Raw genomic sequence first — 21,705 nt, forward strand, 5'->3', positions numbered from 1 at the left:
TTGGTTCTATTAGAAAGCAGATTGGCAAACTTAAAGCACAACTTGAGGATGCCAAAAGGAGGGCACTTATAACCGGGTCCTCACTGGAGGTCCGGGATTTGGAAGGCAAACTGAGGCATATTTATGAAAAAGAGGAGATTTTATATAAGCAACGCTCTAGAGTGGATTGGTTGGCTGCAGGGGTCCAAAACACGAAATACTTTCAAAATAGATGCTCCCATAGGAAGAGGAAGAATACGGTCAAGGCGCTGGTACGAGAGGATGGCGCAAGATGCACTACGGATGATGGAATCAGGGAGATGGCAGCCACGTTCTATGAAAAACTATTCATGTCTGAGGGGTCGGTGGATGCACAACAGCTACTGGAAAACATGGAGTCGGGCGTCACGGAGGCAATGAATAATCAATTAACAACTGCTATTTCAGATGAAGAAACAGAGAAGGCATTGTTTCAAATGGGACCAACTAAGGCACCAGGTCCGGATGGACTTCCGGCTATGTTTTATCAACGACACTAGTCGTTGGTAAAAGAGGGCATGTGCGCAGCAGCGCGGGATTTTTTGGAGGATGTTGCAGCCCCGGAAAAATTTAATTCGACGGTCATTGTGATGATCCCCAAAGTGAACTCACCGAAGTTACTTTCACAGTTTAGACCGATAAGTCTTTATAATGTGTTATATAAAATCGCTGCAAAAGTTCTTGCCAACAGGTTAAAAATCATCCTTCCAATGTTGATCTCTGAAGAACAGAGTGCCTTCGTACCTGGGAGACTTATAACAGATTTACTTGTGGCATACGAGAGCGTTCATGCGATAAGGACAAGGAAGAGGAAGAAGCCCTTGTGTGCAGTCAAGCTTGACATGATGAAGGCGTACGACCGAGTTGAGTGGCTGTTTTTAGAACCGATGTTGATGCGCTTTGGCTTTGTGCAGGGATGCATATCCATGGTAATGAAATGTGTAACATCAGCAAAGTTTGTGGTCAAATTAAATGGAGGCTGCTCTAGGGGATTTGTACCCTCGCGAGGTTTGCATCAAGGAGATCCTCTATCACCATATCTATTTCTTTTCTGTGTTGAAGGTTTTTCAGCTTTGCTAAAAAAGGCACAGGAGAGTCAGACTATTAAAGGCGTCAAGTTTGGGTGCACTGGCCCCCATGTGACACATCTGCTGTTCGCTGACGATAGTATTGTGTTCTTAGAAGGATCCCATGATAACTTGACAGTCTTGAAAGAGATCTTACAGAGGTACGAAGCAGCATCCGGGCAGAAAGTTAACCTGCAAAAATCAGCTATATTTTTGGAGAAGGGATGTGCGGAGGAAGCAAAAGGACCACTTAAGCAAGTCATTGGGATTCAAACGGAGGCGCTTAGTGAGAGGTACCTTGGTCTACCAACAGTGGTTGGGAGATCCAAGGACGGAACTTTTAAATATGTTACGGAGAGTTCGAAAGGGAAGGTATCAGGATGGAAATGACAAGGACTCTCAAAGGCGGCAAGAGAGGTTTTAGTTAAATCCGGGCTTCAGTCTACACCAACCTTCACTATGAGCTGCTTTCAACTCACAAAGAAGATGTGCGAGAACCTGTCTTCAATTTCGTCAAACTTCTGGTGGGGAGCAGCAAACGGTGAACGGAAGGTGCATTGGCTGTCGTGGGAGAAGATGTGTACAGCCAAGCGAGAAGGAGGTTTGGGGTTCAGAGACCCTGTTGCTTTCAACCAAGCATTGTTAGCTAAACAAGCATGAAGAATGCTACAATACCCAGAATCGCTATGCGCTAGAGTGTTGAAGGCGAGATATTATAAAGAGGGAACAATTCTAAATGCAACATGCCCCGTCGGGGCCTCCTATACTTTTAGGAGTATAATCTTTGGTTGTGATCTGCTGAGAGAAGGCACTATATGGCGTATTGGAAGTGGATCAAAGATCAATATACATCACGATAACTGGATACCGAGGCAGGGAAGCATGAAGCCACTTGGGCAAGTTTATGTACACGGGGTGTCCAAGGTACATGATCTCTTGACGCCAAGCGGTAAAGAATGGAATGAGAGCTTGCTAGATGACATGTTCTCACCGGAGGACGCCAAGGATATCAAACAAATAGCTGTTGGGGGTCCAAACATGGAGGACTATATCGCCTGGAATTATACGAAAAACGGACAGTTTACAGTGAGATCAGCCTACCACTTGCGAATGACGCTAAATGGGGTGAAGACCGGACGTCCGGGTCCTTCTTCCTCGGTTCATAAGCATAAGGGATGGTTGGGCTTGTGGGATTCTTGTGCTCCAAATAAAGCAAAGATCCACATGTGGCTGCTCATGCGGAACAGACTAGCGGTGGGAGCGGAGCTACTAAGGCGACGCATCAAGCCCCGGGTGTTCTGCACAACATGTGGGAGAGAAGAGACACTACTTCATAGGTTTTGTACGTGTCCACATTCGGTGCTTTTCTGGAAATTTTTGCGCTCGGAGAAAGGAGTCGCGGTGGCAACACCACCGAGTAACATTGACTCCTCGAGTGTATTATCATCATGGCTGTTGGGTTGGTTCGTGGAGGCGGGGGTGGACGACCGGGCAGCAATGGTTCAGGCTTGCTATGGACTATGGATGGCTTGGAACGAAGCGAAGAACAACAAGAAGATTGCAGCACCACATGAAATAATGACCTCAGTGTGCGCGCACATGTCGGAATGGAGTGCTGTGCATAGAAGGGAGGCCCCGGAGCGGAAAATGAAGGAAGCGTTCAAGTGGACAGCACCTGCGGAGGGGTGGATCAAAGCAAACTCCGACGGAGCGGTGTCCAAGCACGGAGAGAAGGGAGAAGGTGGGGTGATCTTGAGAGACCACGCAGGAGACTTCCGAGCGGCTGCCTGCCATTTTTATCAACACGAAACTGAACCTGAGATGGTAGAGATCCTAGCATGCAAGAGAGCCGTTGAGTTGGCAGCGGAGATTAATGTGCGGAAGCTTCACCTAGAGACGGACAACAAGGTTGTGGCGCTGATCCTACAGAATGAAGGGAAGAACTTGGCTGCTATGGACCAAGAGTGGAGGAGATTAAATCTATGTTTCAGATTTTTGATGACTTGAAAGTGTCTTGGGTTGGTCGTTCTGCAAATTCGGCCGCACATAAGTTTGCTAGGGTAGGAGTTGGAGAGGAGTTATGTAAGGTTTGGCTTATTGTGCCACCAGACTTTGTTCTTAGTATGGTCTTAGATGAGATCCCAGACTTCTTGTAGTTAAAATTACCTACTAATAAAGTGGCTATCGCTTCTGCCCGTCCGTCATTAGTATTTTTGCATAAAAGCCCCTGTGATTTCGTGTATTCAACCCGCAATCCATTATTAAGCTGCCACGAAAAACGGTTCGCTAGAAAAAAAAATACCCGTACGCGTCTGCCTCCTCGCATCGCCTCGACCCTGGCCTCTGCCTAGGCTGACCAACCCTAGCTGCCGTCGCACCACTCGCTGCCGCGGCCGACCTCAACCCACCCGCCGCCCCGGCCGACCTCAACCCGCCCGCCGCCCCGGCCACACCTCTTCCCGCTCGCCGCCCCCGCCGCGGCGCTCGACCGCAGCTTCTGGATCAGGTCAACGCGGCGGCTCGACAGGCTGGGGACGATGCGTCTGCTCGATGCAAAACGGCGGCGGCGGGATCCAGCGGGCGCGGGAGAAGAAGAGATCCGGCGCGGCGGCGCGAAGTCCTTGCAAGTGGAGGCGGGCCTCCATGGCTGGCAGGGAGAGCTCCAAGGTCATGGCGGTGATTCGATTTTTCTGGTAGAGAAGAGAGACAGAGGAGGATCCAGGGTGGAGGAGAGGTAGGAGAAGAAGGACGAGGAAGATGGAAGGGTGCGGCAGGGGTGCAGCGGTGCGAGGGCACTGGTGCGCGTGAGGAGCGCCTCTCCTCGGGAGGATCAGGGAGGAGCGAGTGAAACTCAAATCGACTTCAGAGCAAGGTACTGGTGTAGAACTACGAAGAAGCAAGATGACCAGATGCACACGTACTAGCCGGCAACAACGATGAAGGAAGCCAACCAGATGTGCACAAAACTACACTACATCATGCCTAATTGAATCCTCCGGTACGTGTTCCATTGGCTAATAGACCATGCTAGCTAGCTAGCAACCATGTAAATTCCCCACGCTTGATTGATTCCTTTGGGACTTTATTAACTTCTATATGTTCTTCCCATGATTATCTAGATAGTGCTAACTGTTGATATTTCTTTCACGCATACATGGTTTTGCTTGGAGTTTTTCCACTGGCGACGTCTGAACTCTGAATATTATGAACTTAAGGATAAATCTTATAGCAGATCAAAATCATGGTCCACCCAAAAAGAAGAGACCAGAATCATGGTTGTGCTGATTCCATAGGGGCCTCGTGATGGTTTGTGTTCTTTTATTCAAATGAAAAAACCAAGATTATTATTGTAACTGTTACAGTTGTACTAGCAGGATTATCCTAGAAGCTGTGCCAATTTTCCATCAATTGATAACACTGTAAGGTAGTGAGTCATCTTTGTAGACTTTACCATGCCTAGATTGGTTGACTTGGATCATGTGTATGTCTTACACTTTTAGACAATTCTCACTTGCTATGCTAAGCTCGAATTTGAAGATACAAGTTGAGGTGTGTCTTGGGACAGTGTGACTAAAAACCGAACCTTCAGTTTATGCAATCAAAAGAAAAGTGAATGATTTTTCAATGAAAACAGAATACTTCTGAGCATAAGGATGAAAAAGTGCAGCAACTGACTTGGCTTATTGTTTTGGAAATTGCAACCGGTGCTCTCCTTCTTGTTTTTGTGATCACTGGTGCTGTTACTGCCTCCAGAAGCTTCAATCTAAAGCCTTCTATAAGAATATCATCATGGAGTAGATCAAAAAGTTGGAGCAACGAGATAACAATACTGATTGGTTGGTATTAACTATATAAAATAAATTGATTATTTTGTCTAACATACATTGTTGCTAATTTGTTCATGCTTTCCTCAGATTCTGATATGCTGAAAAGTTTGCCAAAGTTGAGTCACTAGGAACTTGAAGTAGTGTGTTAGGATTTTAGCAACATAATTGGCTCAACTCTGGAGACTATAGTCTACAAAGAAACAATGAAGGATGGACCTGAGGTTTCTGTCATATCATTATGCGCCTTTGAAGGTCATTAGACTAGCCAGCATGAGCTCTTTTACCAAAATAAGGTAGTTCGTTTGTCTAAAATTGCGACTCAGAAACACCTTTTAACTCAAATAGTAAATAAATAAAATGGGATGAACATTGTAGGTTATTGATCTGGCAAGGTTGAATCATGAGAACATAGCAAAATTTCTGGGCTATTGTAGAGAGAGTGACCCATTCTCGAGGATGTTAATCTTTGAGTAAAAATCAAATGGGACCCTGTACGAGCACCCACACTGTAAGTCTATCTCTTCAATTTCATTAGGACAGACTAAATATTTGCATTTTCTGTGTGTTGTAGATTTGATCTCATTTGTTTTCGTCCTTTATATGGTGGGGAAGCGGCCCAATTCTCTTGGCTCAGATGAATGAAAATAGCCATCGACATCGCCCAAGGTTTAAGGTATTTGTACACCGAGTTGCAGCCTCCTTTCGATATATCTGAGCTGAACTCCAATTCAATATACGCTACAGAAGATTTTATATACAAACTGAACTTTGAAATCCACTTGACAATTGCTCATGACTTGATAGAAATCATTCTTATGAGCAGGCTGACGACGTCGTCTATTGAAGCCCCACCGGCGACACGACGGGACAGCTCCGACTTGTACGTGGGTGTGGGAACGCAGATCCGCGTTGCCAGCTTACACAAGGCCATGCTCAACGCGCCGACGCAGGGTTTATCGCCCGTCTTTGTCAGATAAGCAAAGCAATCCACCTTCCTCTTTCTCATCAGATCCATTTTATTGTGATATTGCATTTAAGTCAATCAATTTTTATGATTCTTTCAGTGTTAAAGAAAATGGAATTTACCTGAATAAATTGCGTGTATAGATATGTAGAGGATGAACTCAACAAGTGGATCTTTCAAGGTTAATTAGCTTTGCACATTTTATAAAATAGATGCAATGGTATAGCACCTTCAGTATCATGCTTGCACTCACATGTTGTTCCAACAACACTATGAATGCTGCCCAGAATTGCAGTGGATTTTCTATAAGTTTCTATGATGCTCCTTTTCAGGTGACTTTCATGTGATTTCTACTTCTAAAAATTAGAAAGTACCTTCAGATCAAAGCAGTGGATTTGTAGATTTTCTGGGTATTGGTGCTACTCCATCTCCATTTGGCTTACGGTCTTTGGTCACTGATTTTGAGGTACGACGTTGTTTTACTTTTATGTTAAATCCCATTTAGCTTGGCACCTCCATTTATTGGTTCGGACCGAGCAAAGATCCCGTCGAGCAATATCACTGACTGGAAGCATAAATTTTCAAATCAGTGATGAGATAAATCTTGTGTACCGGTGCTTAGCAGCTAGCAAAGTGCGGCTGGTATTTTTGGTCTGTATGTAGGTAGCTTCCTGATGTGTGTGGCTGTGTATTCATTCACGACCTAAACTTATTTCTGTTGGCTTCATTTTAGTAAAGATGGGGTGGGGAAAAAAACTACACCCTATATATGTAAGTTGACTGAAAATAATAATATGTTTCAGTAGCTATATTTCTCTGTTTCCTAACATGGTTGTAGGCTAGATGTTCGTGTTGGTTTGTCTTGCTGCAGAACTTGCCCCTATTCATTTGTTACACATTTTGTGTAGCTATCAAGGAAGAAAGTAATGGACATTCACAGGTCAGAGTCTCCCCATCAGCATTTGATGGCAGGGGCCGCTGCTTTACAGAAGATGGATGTGAAACCAAAATCATATTCTACCAACTTTTATTTAATGCATATTATCATTTAGCAATACGTTGGTTGTGCCTCCCCGTGATCAATGGAGATCTTCTGTAGATGTATTGGAGTTTTGTCATGCGTTAAACTTCTCAATGGTTGACCATGGAAAATCTGTGTAGTTCTTATTTTGTACATATGCTTCTGGTTTCAAGGAGAATTCTTACTCCTTTTGGAATTACCATCTTTAAACATTGTAGATCCCAATCTCTTGTGTATTTGCATCAAATACTGTTTTTCAAATGCTTATCATGTATAATACTAAACTCCCTGCCCCCTACTTCTTCTGTCACATGTGTTATTCCTTTGTCCTCAGTGAGCTCCAGAAAACACAACTGCAAGGTAGAGAATAGTTGCCACTTAGTTAGCATTTTAGTTAGCAGTGTAGACATGTTAGTAATACTATAATGCTGGACAATAAATGACTTCGACTACATTCGAACGAACTTATCTTGCTTCCAAGAAGAGTAAAATCATCTTTAATAATTTCCTGGATTTTGCTTATATTCATGTTTCTTAACATGTTTGGAATGTCGTTTCCTCCAAAATGCGACATTTACCTTCCATTTGGAGTATAGGATGCATTTTTTATCAGTTGATGACTGAAAAAAATCACTTTTCTGATAAAAACGCTATCCATCAATTGGACTTAATTAATTGCCTTCTAGACACACCTTCAAATATATACAGGTTCTCTAATAAGGTAGTCGTGGGAACACTATATTTTTGGTTTACATTGTAAATGTTTCCAGTGACCACAAATTTGACTTTCTTTTTTGCTTCTTTTCAGCTTTCAGGTCCTAAATGAGAAGGTAAGGATGTACTTGAGCAGTATGAGAAGACCGAGTTCCATTATCTTAGAAGCCAGAAGTTTCCCATTAATCTTTGGTTCTAAAATTTGTTTAAGAAAATGGTCATTCTGCTATTAGCACCACGATTATGTGTCAATTGTAGATTCTTAATTGGTTAGAATTATTTTATACGTTTAATTCCTTTGGTTCATATTTATTCAACAACAAAATATTTTTGAGATTGGTCAATTTGAGGATCAAACTTCAAACATGTGAATTGATGTGGCATCAAGCTAAATCTATTGATACATAGCTATCCTTTTTTGCTTTGCACAATTAATATTGTTACTGGAGATGTATGTTAATCCTCTAGCTTTGCTCATTTTATCTTTTGATTTCATCTGAGTTGATAGGATATTGTGTCATGCGTTCAAAAATTATATGGTCATGTGATTATATGGTCATGTGGGTGGATTGTTTCTCCTGTTGCAATGCACGGGCATGTTTCCTAGTTAAAATAAAGCGGCATTTACCCTAAAAAAATAATACGGAGTACAAATTGGGAAGGATATGGTTTTGTGGGTAGACTGGACGCACTAAAACACGGCACCCGAACGCGACCGGACGAACCGGACACGGAGCGTGAATGGTCAGTTCCTTCCTTCGTCCCCAAGGCCCAAACCGCGGGGTGCGGCTCGGCCCCTTCCTCCCCGTCCTTTTCTCGCGCACTCGGCACTCGCATAGTCATCGCATCTTGGCTGCTCACCCCCCCGGCACCTGCAGAATCCCCATCCGCGTTCCACTTCCACCGAGGCGGAGGATGGCCTCCGACGACAGCAGCTCGAGCCACCCCACGGAGAAGAAGGAGGAGGCCTCCGCCGCCGCCGCCGCCGGTGGAGCTGGCTTCGACGATCTGGAGGACCCGCGGTTCCAGTGCTGCGTATGCCTGTGAGTTTACACGCCACCTTTCTCCTCCTCTCCGTTGGCGAGGCCATGGCGGGCCGAATAATCTCCCGCGTGGGTTGTGGATACGCCTGCTTGGCTGCTTATTGCGCGTCCCTCGTCTTGATCCGATGCGAATTGGGTCCTACTGTACTCGTCCTCCTCGATGTTCGGTGCCAGAAACTCGTGACTATATCTAATCTATCTAGCAATACCGATCACCAAGTGTTGCCACATTTGGGTGGCCACGGCACTATGCGAGGCTTAATTGATTTGTGTCGGCTTAATTCCACACCCCACTTGACATTAAGAAAACACAAATAAATTGATTTATAACTCTTATTGCGGTAGATGCCTGATGGTGTGGTGAAACAACATGCTGCCACTTACTTTTAAAGTTCTAATTATTCAGGTTACTTACCTTTTTCTCTTTGATGAGCATTGGATTGGCTTCGATTCTGCGCAAATGTGCTAATAATCTCGTATGCTTTTTCAATATGTCTTGCAGGGAGCTTCTGTATAAACCAGTTGTTATTGGTAAGGTTTTGCTGTTTATGATGATCTAAAACCAGTGTGGTATATTTTTGAATCTCATTTGGCGTTTATTGGTGCAGCATGTGGTCATATGTCATGTTTCTGGTGCGTCCATAAGGCTATGCATTACGCCCGGGAATCCCATTGTGCAATATGCAGGCAACCGTATACTCATTTCCCAAGTATCTGCCAACTCCTCCATCACTTGCTTTTAAAGCTTGAACCCGTGGAATACAAAAAGAGGGAAATGGAAGTACTAGGTGAGTGCTCAATGCCCAAAGCACGGAACCCATTTGTCATATCAGAACTAGTTATCAGTTAAGAAATCATGCTGGGAGTTGTTTTGATATAAAGTTATTTTCTTCCAAATTTGTGTGGGAAATGACATCCAGAATGCAAGCATACCACCAGTTCTACCAAACTAGAACACACTCCACAAGTTGTTTTCATATCCATCATACCCAAATTGCTCGGTCAAGATAGGATGGGAACCTGGTGGAGGTATAAGGTGAACATGTTTGAGCTGTTGGCTTTGGTTTGGACTGTCCCTCACTATGCCTGCACTTGTGCCTAATCGGCAACGTGAGCGTTGATGCAAAAGAGGTTGCTGGTTTCGAGAGATGGAGATTTCTCTGCAAGATCACCGGGACATATTGAAGGATAGGGGAGAAACATCACTTTAGGGTTTAAGTCTCATGGGTATTGATTGTGTAGAGGTATTAACAATCATATGTACAGCAGCCCTTGAAATTCACATTCCCTGCCATTTAGATGTCTATCAATTTTTAAGTTTGAACCTATTTCTTCTACCATCAGGTTTCAATTGTAAATTAAGTTACTTTCCACCAAACACTAGTTTCCCTTATTTTAATTAGTATTCCTCGTTTTTTGCTTGTTATGAATTATGAAATATTATTATGCTCTAATTGGGTTACAATTCAGAGCAAGAGAGGAGTGTGGATACCTTTTCTCCACAAATCATCGAGTTCTTAAACTCCAAGAACAATAATGGTGGTAAGAATTCTTTTTATGTAATTGCAAATTGCAATGACATCTTCCCCAGTATAGTTCTGTATGCATAAGCCTTTGCACTTTTTCAAGAAAATGGAGAAGATTGGGGCAACAAGCTTGAAGATGGCAAAACTGGACCTCCAGGAGAAGTCTCAGTTGATGACAATACTATGAACGAACATTCAATGAAAATAAAGTTAGATGATGTGTCTTGTCCTATCTGCAAGGAGCTGCTGTATCAACCTGCTGTTCTTAACTGTGGTCATGGTAAGCTCTAAATTTAGAATAAGAAGGGTTGGCCAATTTTTGTAGTTTTCTTTTCTTTATATAAACTGACTTATCTTTGGTTTTGTGAAAAGTGTATTGCATATCTTGTTTGCCTTCCGTGGGTGATGAAGCATTGAAATGTCAAGTCTGTGGAGGTCTTCATCCTGGAGATTTTCCTAATGTTTGTTTAGATCTTGACCACTTTCTGGAAGAATATTTTCCAGCAGAATATGAATCAAGACGCAAGAAACTTCAGCTTGAGAATAGCCAATGCAATCCTGAAGGATCATCTTCAAGTAAGCCTTTTTTTGTGTAGCTCAGACTCACATATCATATAGCTCTCTACCTTAACAACATAATGCTGTGCATCAAGTTCATCATGCTAATTGTGAAATTGGTGTTTGACTTACTCTGTTAGCTAAATGTGAATGCACACTTTTAAGTTGATTTGTTTGTCCGGAGGTATCCATATTGACAGTTTTCGTCCGCTATTAATTTTTGTTTGTTGGCTACTTGCACTTGTTTTTAGCAGTGCCTTATTTTACCTTCAACTGTTGTGTTGTCACTTAATTGATCAACAAACATTAACCTTAACATAGTTGTGTTAATATGAAATACACTTTTATAGTGTGTGTCAGGAACTCATTGAAATAAAAATTGAAGGAGTATCTAGTTTGTTTTAGCGATACTTCATATAATGATCTACTTCCATGTATTGTTGATTTAGTCTTCAAAATATTCATTTAGGAGGGATTTCCGGCATTAGTCAATGTCGTTAATTTTGTGCACACTGAGAAGCATGGTGTGGTTACTGATATGTCAAGAACTATTACAGTTGGTCATTGGTTATATAGGTTATTCTGTATCTACAACCCTTAAAAAAGTCAGATCCAAATTTGAAATGCACATGGTGAAACTAAAAAGACAAATCCAACATGAATAGTGTCACAAAAAGACAAACGCAGAAACTACACTATTCACACCTTGATTTGTCTTTTTTGTTTTGTGATGTGTAATTCGAATTTGGATCTGAATTTTTTAGGATTGTAGACACATATCATGTGAACATTAACAAAAAAGAAAACCCAAAACTACCCATGTACACTGTACCCTACAAATTTCTGAAGAACTAAAAGAAATAATTAGATCCCATATACAATTATGCTAGATTGTTGAAACAAAACAGTAGCAGAGGCCTACTCGCACCCCTGTGGTGTCGAACCCCTGTACCTGTTGCTGTTTCAAGCTGTGTGGGCAATTTCTACCACAAACTGTGGTCCCTAATCAGACATAAGTTCAGCTGCATGTTTCAAATATAATGATAGATATAGATAATGGGAGAATATCTGGTGCTCCCATCCATCAAATGCTTCCATGCTCTCACATTTGAGAACTCAATTTAAATGTTTCAAAAACTTTGAGTTTTATCCTTGAGTCACAGAATTACTTAACCTTCATGAAGTGCAACTTGACATCTTTGTAAATTATGTTATGAAATGAAGCACATGCCTGATCCATTTTTTTGTACATGATTCCTGTGTTTTGTGTGGTTCAGGTACTTCATGCAAGAAGGGAACTTTTGTACAGAAGACTCTAGACTTATCAAATGTTCACATTGGAGTTGGATGTGACTCATGCGGGGTATGTTCAAGTTGTACAAATTAGAAAGTCCATAACCTTGCTAGTAATTAGTCAAGCTGGCATACATTCAGTTGATAAACCGTACCAATGGAGCCACCATTGGTAGATAAAATGATTTCTTGAACTTAAGAATTTTGAAATGATTTGCTGAGTATGCATCTTCATTTTGTTGTCCTCTTGGTGTTATTGTGTAAATCTTCCATCAAGTTACCCAACGAATAAAAAGCCTATCCAGGTAGCCCATCTAGTGTTAGCACCTATTCCCAATTAGTCTTTTTAATGAATTTTCCCATTCCATTAATAAATTTGTGCTCCAGTATCTGTTTTATAACGTTTTTTTAATACTCCATAAACACAGTTTTACCTTTTATTTGAAGATATTGCTCTAATGTGAAAGGTAGTTCTTAATTCAAGTGCGGGTTGACGAATAACTAGAAATTTGGTTGCAACATTAGTATTGTTTTCATTCCAATTTTTAAATTTATGTGCTCACTGTTCAGTAACCAACATTAGCAACCTTTGTGGTCTCTTAAACCTTCTTCTAATATCTTGTTACATACAAAAGAAAAAACTTATGCAAATCATAGTGGGAGGTATTGATACGCATCCATGTATCCTAGCTTCATTTCCCATGTCTTGAGTTACTCTGATCCTTTTGGGCAAAATTGGATTGATGAATGCTTTGCAGGTCTATCCGATACGAGGCAAGCGATACAAATGCAAGGATTGCACAGAGGCAATTGGATTCGACCTTTGCGGGGAATGCTACGACAGCACTTCAAAGCTCCCAGGCCGCTTTAATCAGCAGCACACACCTGACCACAGGATGGAACTCGACAATTCATCACTGTTTGACGCGTTCCTGAGATTCCAAGGGATACCCGCGGAGGGTCTGCAGCAGCTGGTACAACAAATGGAGCTCATTGGTGCTGGTGGCATGGTGCAGTTAGTGGCTGATGATGAAGAGATGGAGGACAATCATGAGGATGCTTAGTTGCTGTAGGAACCAAGCAAGCATTTCTAGCAAAAGCTGATTTGGGGAGCGAGCCTTGAAATATTGTGGTGATCGGATTAAATGAATGTAGCGTGCTCCATTGTCCTTGATTCCTTTTGGGTCCGAAGGTCAATTAGTCTTGTTTATGCTTTCGTACATTTATTTATTACTGTATTATATTAGTCTTCCATCTATATAATAATAAAAAGAAATTATATATCGGTCTTCCAGTCAAAGCAAATTGCGGTGGCACTTCCAACAATTTCTTATGTAAACCCGAGTGATTTTTACACATATTCCTCTGGTATAGCAATATTCATTGTCCTTATCCACGTCACATAACTTGATAAACCAACATTTTCTTGTGTATTCCACTTGGCAATACAACATATTGTACAATATATTATTCCCTCCATTCATAGACATAAGATGTTTTGGTTATTTTACTATGGACTACATACGGATTGAATGGGTGAACAAACACGCTAAAACATGTATATATACATCGATCACAAAAAAGTCAGAACATCTTATATTTGTGAAACATGTCTATATACATCCGATCACAAAAAAGTCAGAACATCTTATATTTGTGAACGGTGGGAGTCTATCTTAGTGTTATCTGTATCATTTAATGGCACAAGATCCTGAAATTATTGGATCTTTTTTTAGAAAACGTGTGTACTAAAGAAGACACTTCGTATATTGATTAATGTAAAAAAACATCTCTTAGTTAAGAGAAGGCAACACATTTTTTTGTTTCTCTTTTCTATCCCACCCGCTATTCTTATGTGACAATGCTAAAATGGCATGAACGCGGAGTTCATCTTTCTTTTGCAACGCTGATGTTCGACGCTTATATTTGTTGCTCTTCTGCAAAAAAAATCTTTCTTCTGTGACGCTGATGTTCGACCACTACTTTCATCTCCTCAAGAGCAACATGATTGTTGTTGGCAACAACCTTTGTTGGGCGACCATTCTGCCCCGGAAAGACTTCCAATGGACAAGATCGGTGTTGCAGATCCATGTCTCCTTGGAGACCTTCATGTAGAGCTTGGGCTCACATATCATCATAAGAAGGCAATCTGGCAGTTCGCCACTCTTCTTCCCATGATCCTGCTTTCCTTTCATTTTCCCTCATCAACTCGGGTTTCTACCTTCTCAGCTTTCGTGTTAAATTCTACGCATCGTGTTGTTGGTCCTTCCTCTTCACCATCATTTCTCATCTCTTCCCTTCCATCACCATTAAATTATTGGGCTTCCTCTACACCGTTTGGTGCAACAAAGGATGAGGCAGTCCTCTTATGAACTAAGGGCAACACAAAAATTTCCACCCTGCACTGCCCAAGATCAAGTTGCAGGAGGGAGATCAAGAACATACCACTCGACTTGCCAACCAGTAGAGGACATAGAGTCGATGAAGCTTGTCAGTGCAACTGTAGCCGTACAACTACTCCTTGCTCGTAGTTTTATGGCTCTACCCTCTCGATCACCGATCGATCCATGTTCATTTCACCTGATCCTCAGAGTGCAACGCCTCCCCAGGTGCATCCACACATACAGTTTGGGCCAACTCAGCGATGGACTACTAAGTTTCCTCTTGCAATCAAGGAAGGAGCTGGCGGCAGTTGTTGGAAGGCTTCTTGAAACCCTTGTGTTTTTTCTATGACATAATATTACACTCTGCCTCCTTGTATACCCTCCCCTTCATGGACTCAATTCTTGAGGCCCACACGGAGTCCAGTCCCCATAACACATTGGATCTTATCCAAGTGGGTTTAGTATCCTTAGGTGTGTGACCCCACGGGTTCATGTCGACTAGGACATGGGGAGTGGTCCGAGTAACTCTTACTCGACCAAGGTGCTCGGGGAACTCCTTAATCGCGTCATGAGTTGCTGCTCTGGCAGCAAGTTTATCAACTCGTGCCAGGCCAACTTGAACTGGCACAATAAGTGGTAGTGGCCTCTAACAAGACATGTCAATTCGTAAGTTCCACGAAGTCATACCAATGAACCTCCCAATGTGTCATATGTCCAATCCCCTCGCCTTATGATATACTCGTCAAAACGCTAGGCCAAATTTTAGGTGCACAAATTTTAGGTTCAACAATAAAGTAGGTTGCCTAGATATGCAACTAGGTGCACAACCAATATGACAAGCAACACAAAACAAGTTGAGAGGTTCATTGGTATGACTAGATATGCATGTCCAATCCCCTCGAACAATAAAGTAGGTTGCCTGGATATGCAACTAGGTGCACAACCAATAACAAGCAACACAAAACAAGTGCAAACTCAAAGTAAATCCGATAAAAGCTTGCGCGAAGTAAAGGCACAAAGTAACCGCAAGTGGAGTCGATGGAGACGAGGATGTGTTTCCGAAGTTCCCTCCTTTGGGGGAGGTACAATCACAATGCTCCCCAAGAAGTCACTAGGACCACCTTATTCTCCTCACGCCCTCGCACAATGCAAGATGCCGTAATTCCACTAGCGGTGCCATTGAAGCGACATCCAAAACCTTTACAAACAAGGTTGACGCTCTCTCCACAACTTAATTGGAGGCTCCCAACACCACCACAAAGTTTCCCACAATGGAATGAGGCTTCGAGGTGACCACTTCCGTCTAGGGTGCCCAAACACCCAAGAGTAACAAGATCCACATGCGAAAGTATGGGGGAATCAAATTTCCTTTGGTAGAAGTGTAGATCTAGGTCTCCTCCCTCAATACCTAGAAAATCAACAAGTTTGGTTGTCTAGAGAAGGAGATCGGCCAAGAAAGCTCTTAGGGAAACAATGGAGGAGAGAGAGTGGCCAGAGGTAGGTGGGAGGTGGAAGAACCACCTCCTTTTATAGTGGCGCCCTCAAATCCAACTGTTATGTGCAGTCACGCATAGGGGCGGTACAACCGCCCAACGTGTAGCTGACCATTTTCAGAGTCGGAGCGGTACAACTGCTAGGAGGTCCAGTTGTACCGACACATAGCAATCTACCAGAATAAACGAATGACCACCTCCCTTGTACAACTCAATACTCGTAGGAATCACCCTTACGATGGTGGTTCGAGCAGTACTTGGGCCGGTTCAACCGCCCAAAGACGATGTCTGGGAATTGCTAAGTTCCTAGTGCTGCAACCACCCTGAACCCGGGTTATACCGGTAATTAAACAACTACCAGAACAACCGGGCAACAACCGCCCGGGTACCACGCTAATACAGTAGGCCCACTAGATGGTGGTTGAGTCGGTGTAAGGTGCGATTGGACCACCAACACTCTAGGCAGTACAACCGCTATTGACACGGTATAACCGCCTTGGCGGTAGCAGCAAGCGACCACTCCACAAAGGAAGTGATACAACCGCTGCTACTTGTGGTACAACCGCTCTAGGCAAGATTCTTTGCATAGGTTAGATGAGAGGCTCTCTCCTTGAAATGGAAGGCTATACGTGGGTTCAACAAAAGGATGTGTACATGTTTGATTCACCCAATACCTTCCAATGCAGACCCCTTCTTAATAGTACGAATTTCATAAACACGTTGGAAATGCTGTCGGTGTCAAAACCGGCGGATCTCAGGTAGGGGGTCCCGAACTGTGCGTCTAGGCCGGATGGTAGCAGGAGACAGGGGACACTTTGTTTTACCCAGGTTCGGGCCCTCTCGATGGAGGTAATACCCTACTCCTGCTTGATTAATATTGATGATATGGGTAGTACAAGAGTAGATCTACCACGAGATCAAGGAGGCTAAACCCTAGAAGCTAGCCTATGGTATGATTGTTGTGTATGGAGTTGATTGCCTACGGACTACAACCCTTCGGTTTATATAGACACCAGATAGAGTTAGGGTTACACAGAGTCGGTTACAATGGTAGGAGACCTTGAATATCCGCATCGCCAAGCTTGCCTTCCACGCCAAGGAAAGTCCTATCCGGACATGGGACGAAGTCTTCCATCTTGTATCTTCATAGTCCAGGAGTCCGGCTGAAGGTATAGTCCGGCTACCCGAACACCCCCTAATCCAGGACTCCCTCAGTAGCCCCCGAACCAGACTTCAATGACGACGAGTCCGGCGCGCAGATTGTTCGGCATTGCAAGGCGGGTTCTTCTCCAAATCTTGTGCACCTGTAGGAATAATGTCCGATTTTTGTAATGTAGTGCTCCTCGGCTTCCATACCCAATAATGGCCGTCTTCCACGTGTTCAAACAAATGCGAAAAGCCGGGGCATTTTTACATCCACACCCCTAGCCGTATAAACAATCCGCCTATTTAACGGGATGGGGATTTAGGTCCAAACCACATCTTCTCCTTTCCGCGAGTCATCATCAGAGCGCTTCCAACAAAGGTCCATTCCATCATGACCAGCCGTCGTAGCCCCTCCCCTCGCCCCTCCGGTCCCAAACCCGGGGACTGGGAGAGTTGCACCATCCCGCACAGCAAGTTAGCGTCACTTCAGGCCAAGGGATTCCTCCCTCAGGCATGTATGGTCCCGGTCCGAGCCGGTCTCGCCACCTATAATGGCGGAAAACAAGCGGAGAGCACCCCCAATCCTTCCAAAGGAGAGCGGGTGTGCCTTGTCCCTTATCTAATAAGGGGACTGGGATTTCCAATTCACCCATTTCTCCGCGGGCTTCTAGAGTTCTACGGCCTCCAGCTGCACAATCTCACGCCCGCCTCCGTATTACACATTGCGGGTTTCGTCGCCCTTTGCGAGCTATTTTTAGGCGTTGAGGCTCATTTCGCGCTGTGGAAGAGGTTATTCTGCCTGGTGCCCCGTTCTGAAAAGGGGTCTATATATCAAGTGGGCGGAGCCGAAGTATGGCGCATCGCCGGGACCGGATACCTATCCGGAACCCCAAAGAAGGCGTCCGAGGACTGGCCTTCAGAATAGTTTTACATAGATGATGTCCCGCTACCGGACCCTATCCGGGTCGGTCTCCCTGAGTTCAACAGTGCTCCATTGAAGAAACGCTTGAGCTAGCGTCCGCGGAGCCCTCAGAGAGAAAGTGACAGAGACGTCCTTTACCTGATGGGCCGGATAAGACTGTTGGCTCATTCCGGACTAACCATGATTGGAGTCATGGCTGCATGCATTATGCGGGGGGTGCAGCCGCTTCAATATAGAGGCCACCCCATGTGGGATATCAACAGGGAGGATGACGCCACACGTTACGGTCGTAAGGGGCCGGACTCAGCCGCCGCCTTAGTAAAGATCTTATCCTCTTTGTATAAGGGAGAAAAGGAGGAATTCCTCCGCGTCAATCCGCAGGCCGGATTCAGTATGTACGATCCTCCAAGTTGGGTAAGTGAACAATTGCACTTGCCCGTTTGTTTTATACTCCCATGGTTAGACAGGTAGTCTAACGACTTCAATGCAGGAACTGCGACAGGAGGTAAAGGACATAAGCAGCCGCCCTCCACAGCCCGAGAACCCAGAACGGTCCCTCAATCCGGACTCCGAAGAGGATCCGGACATATCGGTGGAGCTTATCGATAGGGTGTTCCATCAGCTAAGCAAGGACAATACCTTGGTAGCCATCATGGCTGATTACCTAGGGTTAATTCCGGCCTCCCAGGTGAGAGAAACCGGAGTCTCATTCCCTTGAGAGAGATTGCACTCTCGCGTATTCCGGTGTTTCTGACGACAACCGTGTTTTGCAGGGGAGTTTTCCGAGGCAGGAGGCCGAACCTGCGGCGGCTAGCCAACGAGGGGCCGCAGGGCCCCGTGGGGCAAAAAGGAATGAAGTCCGGACTGAGATGCCGGCGCAAAGGTATAGCGCACCCTCTGTTTCCCTGGTGTTATTCTGTTTAATGTTCGTGCTATCTTCAGAACGAAGAGACCTCGCCGGACTACATCCGGAGAGGTTGCCAATCGCGCCTCCACCAGCCAGGCTCCAACGGCTGGCCGGGAAGAGGAGGCGAGCACAAGGCGCATACCGGATGCTCCTCCGACAGAGGATGAGAACAGGCTGTCTGCCACGAATTCTGAAGTGGAGAGTGCCATGAACCACAGGCGTCGCCGGACAGTTCTACGAGACGCTTGTTTCTCCCAAGGGGCTTTAGATGCCTTTAATTCGGGAGATGCGTACCTCCGTGCCGCTCAAAATGGTTTAGCCAGGGCCACGGAGCAGTATGTAAAAGACATACGGGTAAGAAAATTTTGGTCAAATATATATATACCAGTAGCCCCTGAGACTTGAAATAGTTAGAGCAACTGATTTAAGGATCTTTTAATATGCATGTTCTTATAGAGAAGAATACTGTACTGTCTCAGGAGCTGGAAAAGTGCAAGGCCCAACTAGAGGCCTCACTAGCCGCATCAGGGGAGCCTAAAGAGACCCCCTCAGGTAAGATACACTTCGAAAGATTAGTATTGTGCGGTGTGGGTGCAAATCTGACAAATCATATTGCAGATGGCGCCGGACTCGATCCGGACAAGCAACAACTCTTACGCCAGCTAAAGGCCAGTGAGAGTATGTTGACAAGGGTGAGGCGAGAGAAGAATGATCTTCAGGATGCCAACACCAAGCTGGACGTCGAACTTAAAGATGTTCGTGGCCAGCTGTCGGAAGGAGAATCAGCGACTTCGACGCGACATTTTTAGTAAGTGCTTGAACGAACTTTGAAAAAAGAGTTCGGCGAGGAAGTCGATTAACAGAGTAATGTCTGTAGGTATGCTCACAGGTCGTCCTAAAGAGGAGATGCCTGGTTCTACGGGTGACCTTCTTCCCGAACTCACGCAACTGCACGAGCGAATTCGGCAGGCGATGCGAGGTGTTGCCCAAGCCTTATGGCCTGCCCACTCCGTGCCCGAGGGCCTTGGAGAGCTTGCGGAGAAGCTGAAGGGAGCTCGGCGGCGCTTCCGGTTATGGAAGATATCGGCCTGCCGACAAGGCGCTAGGGAAGCCTGGGCCATGGTGAAGACCCGTTTTACGAAGTCTGACCGAAACCACATGGCCGAGGTCGGACCAGTGGGGCCTGACGGGAAGGAGATCCCGGTGAGCTTAGTATACGGCCAAGTAGAGTTGGCCGCGAAGTATTCCCAGCAGGACTGTAACTTAGACAGCCTGTTAGATGGTATAGAAGAGGAATACAATCAGTCAGAATGACTATGTAATTTTGAATTGACATGTGTAATGCCTTCTAGCCGGATTGTAGATCGTTTGTCGTTGCCGACCTTTTCGCTTCAACCTCGGGACCTGACGGTCCGGAGTGTGTCCGAATACCATAGCGATTATATAAGAACCGTGGTATGCGTGGAGACCAGGCGTAGGGGTCATTAGTGCTTTATCAGACAAGTGCCCAACTAGTTATGTTATATTACATGGTTAGTAAGAAACATCTTCCAGAGAGAATAGTTCCGTTAGGGGTTCCTTTCGCTGGGAGGCATGCCCTAAAGTGCATGTCCGGACTGCGTGAAAAGACGCAGAAAAAAGCATCTCGGGGCGCATAAAATGAGTAAAAAGATCATCTTTTATCTCACCGACCGAATATTCCCTTAAGAACGCTAGCTTTCGGCTTCACCCAGTCTGAGGTACACATCCGGCTAACCCGGCAGTAACAATCACAGATGTGCTCCCTTTACCGCCTAGCCGAACAATCGGGAACGTAGGAGTAAGCACAGGAGCCAGGCAACCCAGCTTGGCCAAAACTTAAGTCATATCGATGCATATAATGGTGAAGAAAAAGGTACATGCGGAAGTTTGACGCATGTGTTGGGCATGAAGCCCGTATAAATAAGCTTCTATTAAAGAAGCCCCCAGGTTTAATGAGCGCCAGTGGCGCGTCAGTAGATAAGCCTTTAAGGGCTATAAAAGAAAAGAGGGGAAGGAGAGAAATGTAAGACAGAAAAAATGCAAAAAATGGACAAAGGAAGGAGACGAACACAAAGTCCGGCGCTAGGCATAGAATCTTTGGAGACGGGTGGCGTTCCACGGGTTCGGCTCGAGTCGGTTATCCGACGCATCTCGCAGGCGGTACGCCCTGCCAGTCAGGACTTGGTCGATTATGAATGGATCTTCCCACTTGGGCTTGAGTTTGTCCTTTTTCTTATCCGGCAGGCATAGAACTAGTTCGCCAACATTGTAATTTTTGGCCCGTACTTCTCTGCTTTGATATCTTCGGGCCTGCTGCTGATAAAATGTGGAACGGGCTTTTGCCACGTCATGCTCCTCCTCCAGGGCGTAAGTTGTCCTGTCGATCGAGCTCGGCTTCTCTTTCTTCGTACATGCTCACTCTAGGTGAGTCATGAATTATGTCGCAGGGCAGAACCGCCTCTGCGCCGTACACCATAAAAAATGGTGTGTATCCGGTGGTGCGATTTGGCGTGGTCCGCAACCCCCATAGCACGGAGTCGAGCTCCTCTACCTAGTGCGTGTTAGATTCCTTGAGGGACCGCACCAGTCTGGGTTTAATGCCGCTCATTATAAGACCATTTGCACGTTCGACCTGGCCGTTGGTTTGTGGGTGATAGACGGAAGCATAATCGAGCTTGATGCCCATGTTTTTGCACCAGAGTTTTACCTCGTCGGCGGTAAAGTTTGTACCATTATCGGTTATGATGCTATGGGGGACGCCATAACAGTGTACAACCCCGGATATGAAGTCTATCACAGGT

General features: G+C 44.8%; 1 protein-coding gene across 6 annotated transcripts; it reads left to right on the plus strand.

Annotated features, from left to right (window-relative positions):
• The first annotated feature begins 3,434 nt into the window (after positions 1-3,434).
• Positions 3,435-13,314, plus strand: LOC123127747 (E3 ubiquitin-protein ligase PRT1). 6 transcript variants are annotated; one of them, XM_044547570.1, is made up of 11 exons: positions 3,435-5,585; positions 5,736-6,057; positions 6,209-6,342; positions 7,706-8,654; positions 9,157-9,185; positions 9,263-9,442; positions 10,125-10,196; positions 10,284-10,460; positions 10,553-10,756; positions 12,016-12,101; positions 12,790-13,314. In XM_044547570.1, the coding sequence occupies exons 4-11, from the start codon at positions 8,353-8,355 to the stop codon at positions 13,093-13,095; spliced, it is 1,356 nt and encodes a 451-aa protein (XP_044403505.1). In that variant the 5' UTR covers positions 3,435-5,585; positions 5,736-6,057; positions 6,209-6,342; positions 7,706-8,352; the 3' UTR covers positions 13,096-13,314. The 6 variants fall into 6 exon arrangements, with proteins under 6 accessions (XP_044403505.1, XP_044403504.1, XP_044403502.1 ...); XM_044547569.1 differs by having other exon boundaries at positions 3,435-5,205; positions 5,288-5,420; positions 5,525-5,585; positions 5,736-8,654; XM_044547567.1 differs by having other exon boundaries at positions 3,435-4,921; positions 5,000-5,205; positions 5,288-5,585; positions 5,736-8,654.
• Positions 13,315-21,705: the final 8,391 nt, after the last annotated feature.

The sequence above is a fragment of the Triticum aestivum genome, chromosome 6A (genome assembly GCF_018294505.1).
Source record: "Triticum aestivum cultivar Chinese Spring chromosome 6A, IWGSC CS RefSeq v2.1, whole genome shotgun sequence".
NCBI lineage: Eukaryota > Viridiplantae > Streptophyta > Magnoliopsida > Poales > Poaceae > Triticum > Triticum aestivum.

What these genes read in the sequence shown, in the direction of transcription:
- LOC123127747 (XM_044547570.1), top strand. Translation starts at nt 8,353, where the DNA reads ATGGTCAGTTCCTTCCTTCGTCCCCAAGGCCCAAACCGCGGGGTGCGG. An exon ending in GTATAAACCAGTTGTTATTG is followed by an intron (nt 9,186 to 9,262) that starts GTAAGGTTTTGC and finishes TTATTGGTGCAG; the next exon opens with CATGTGGTCATATGTCATGT. An exon ending in GAGGGAAATGGAAGTACTAG is followed by an intron (nt 9,443 to 10,124) that starts GTGAGTGCTCAA and finishes GTTACAATTCAG; the next exon opens with AGCAAGAGAGGAGTGTGGAT.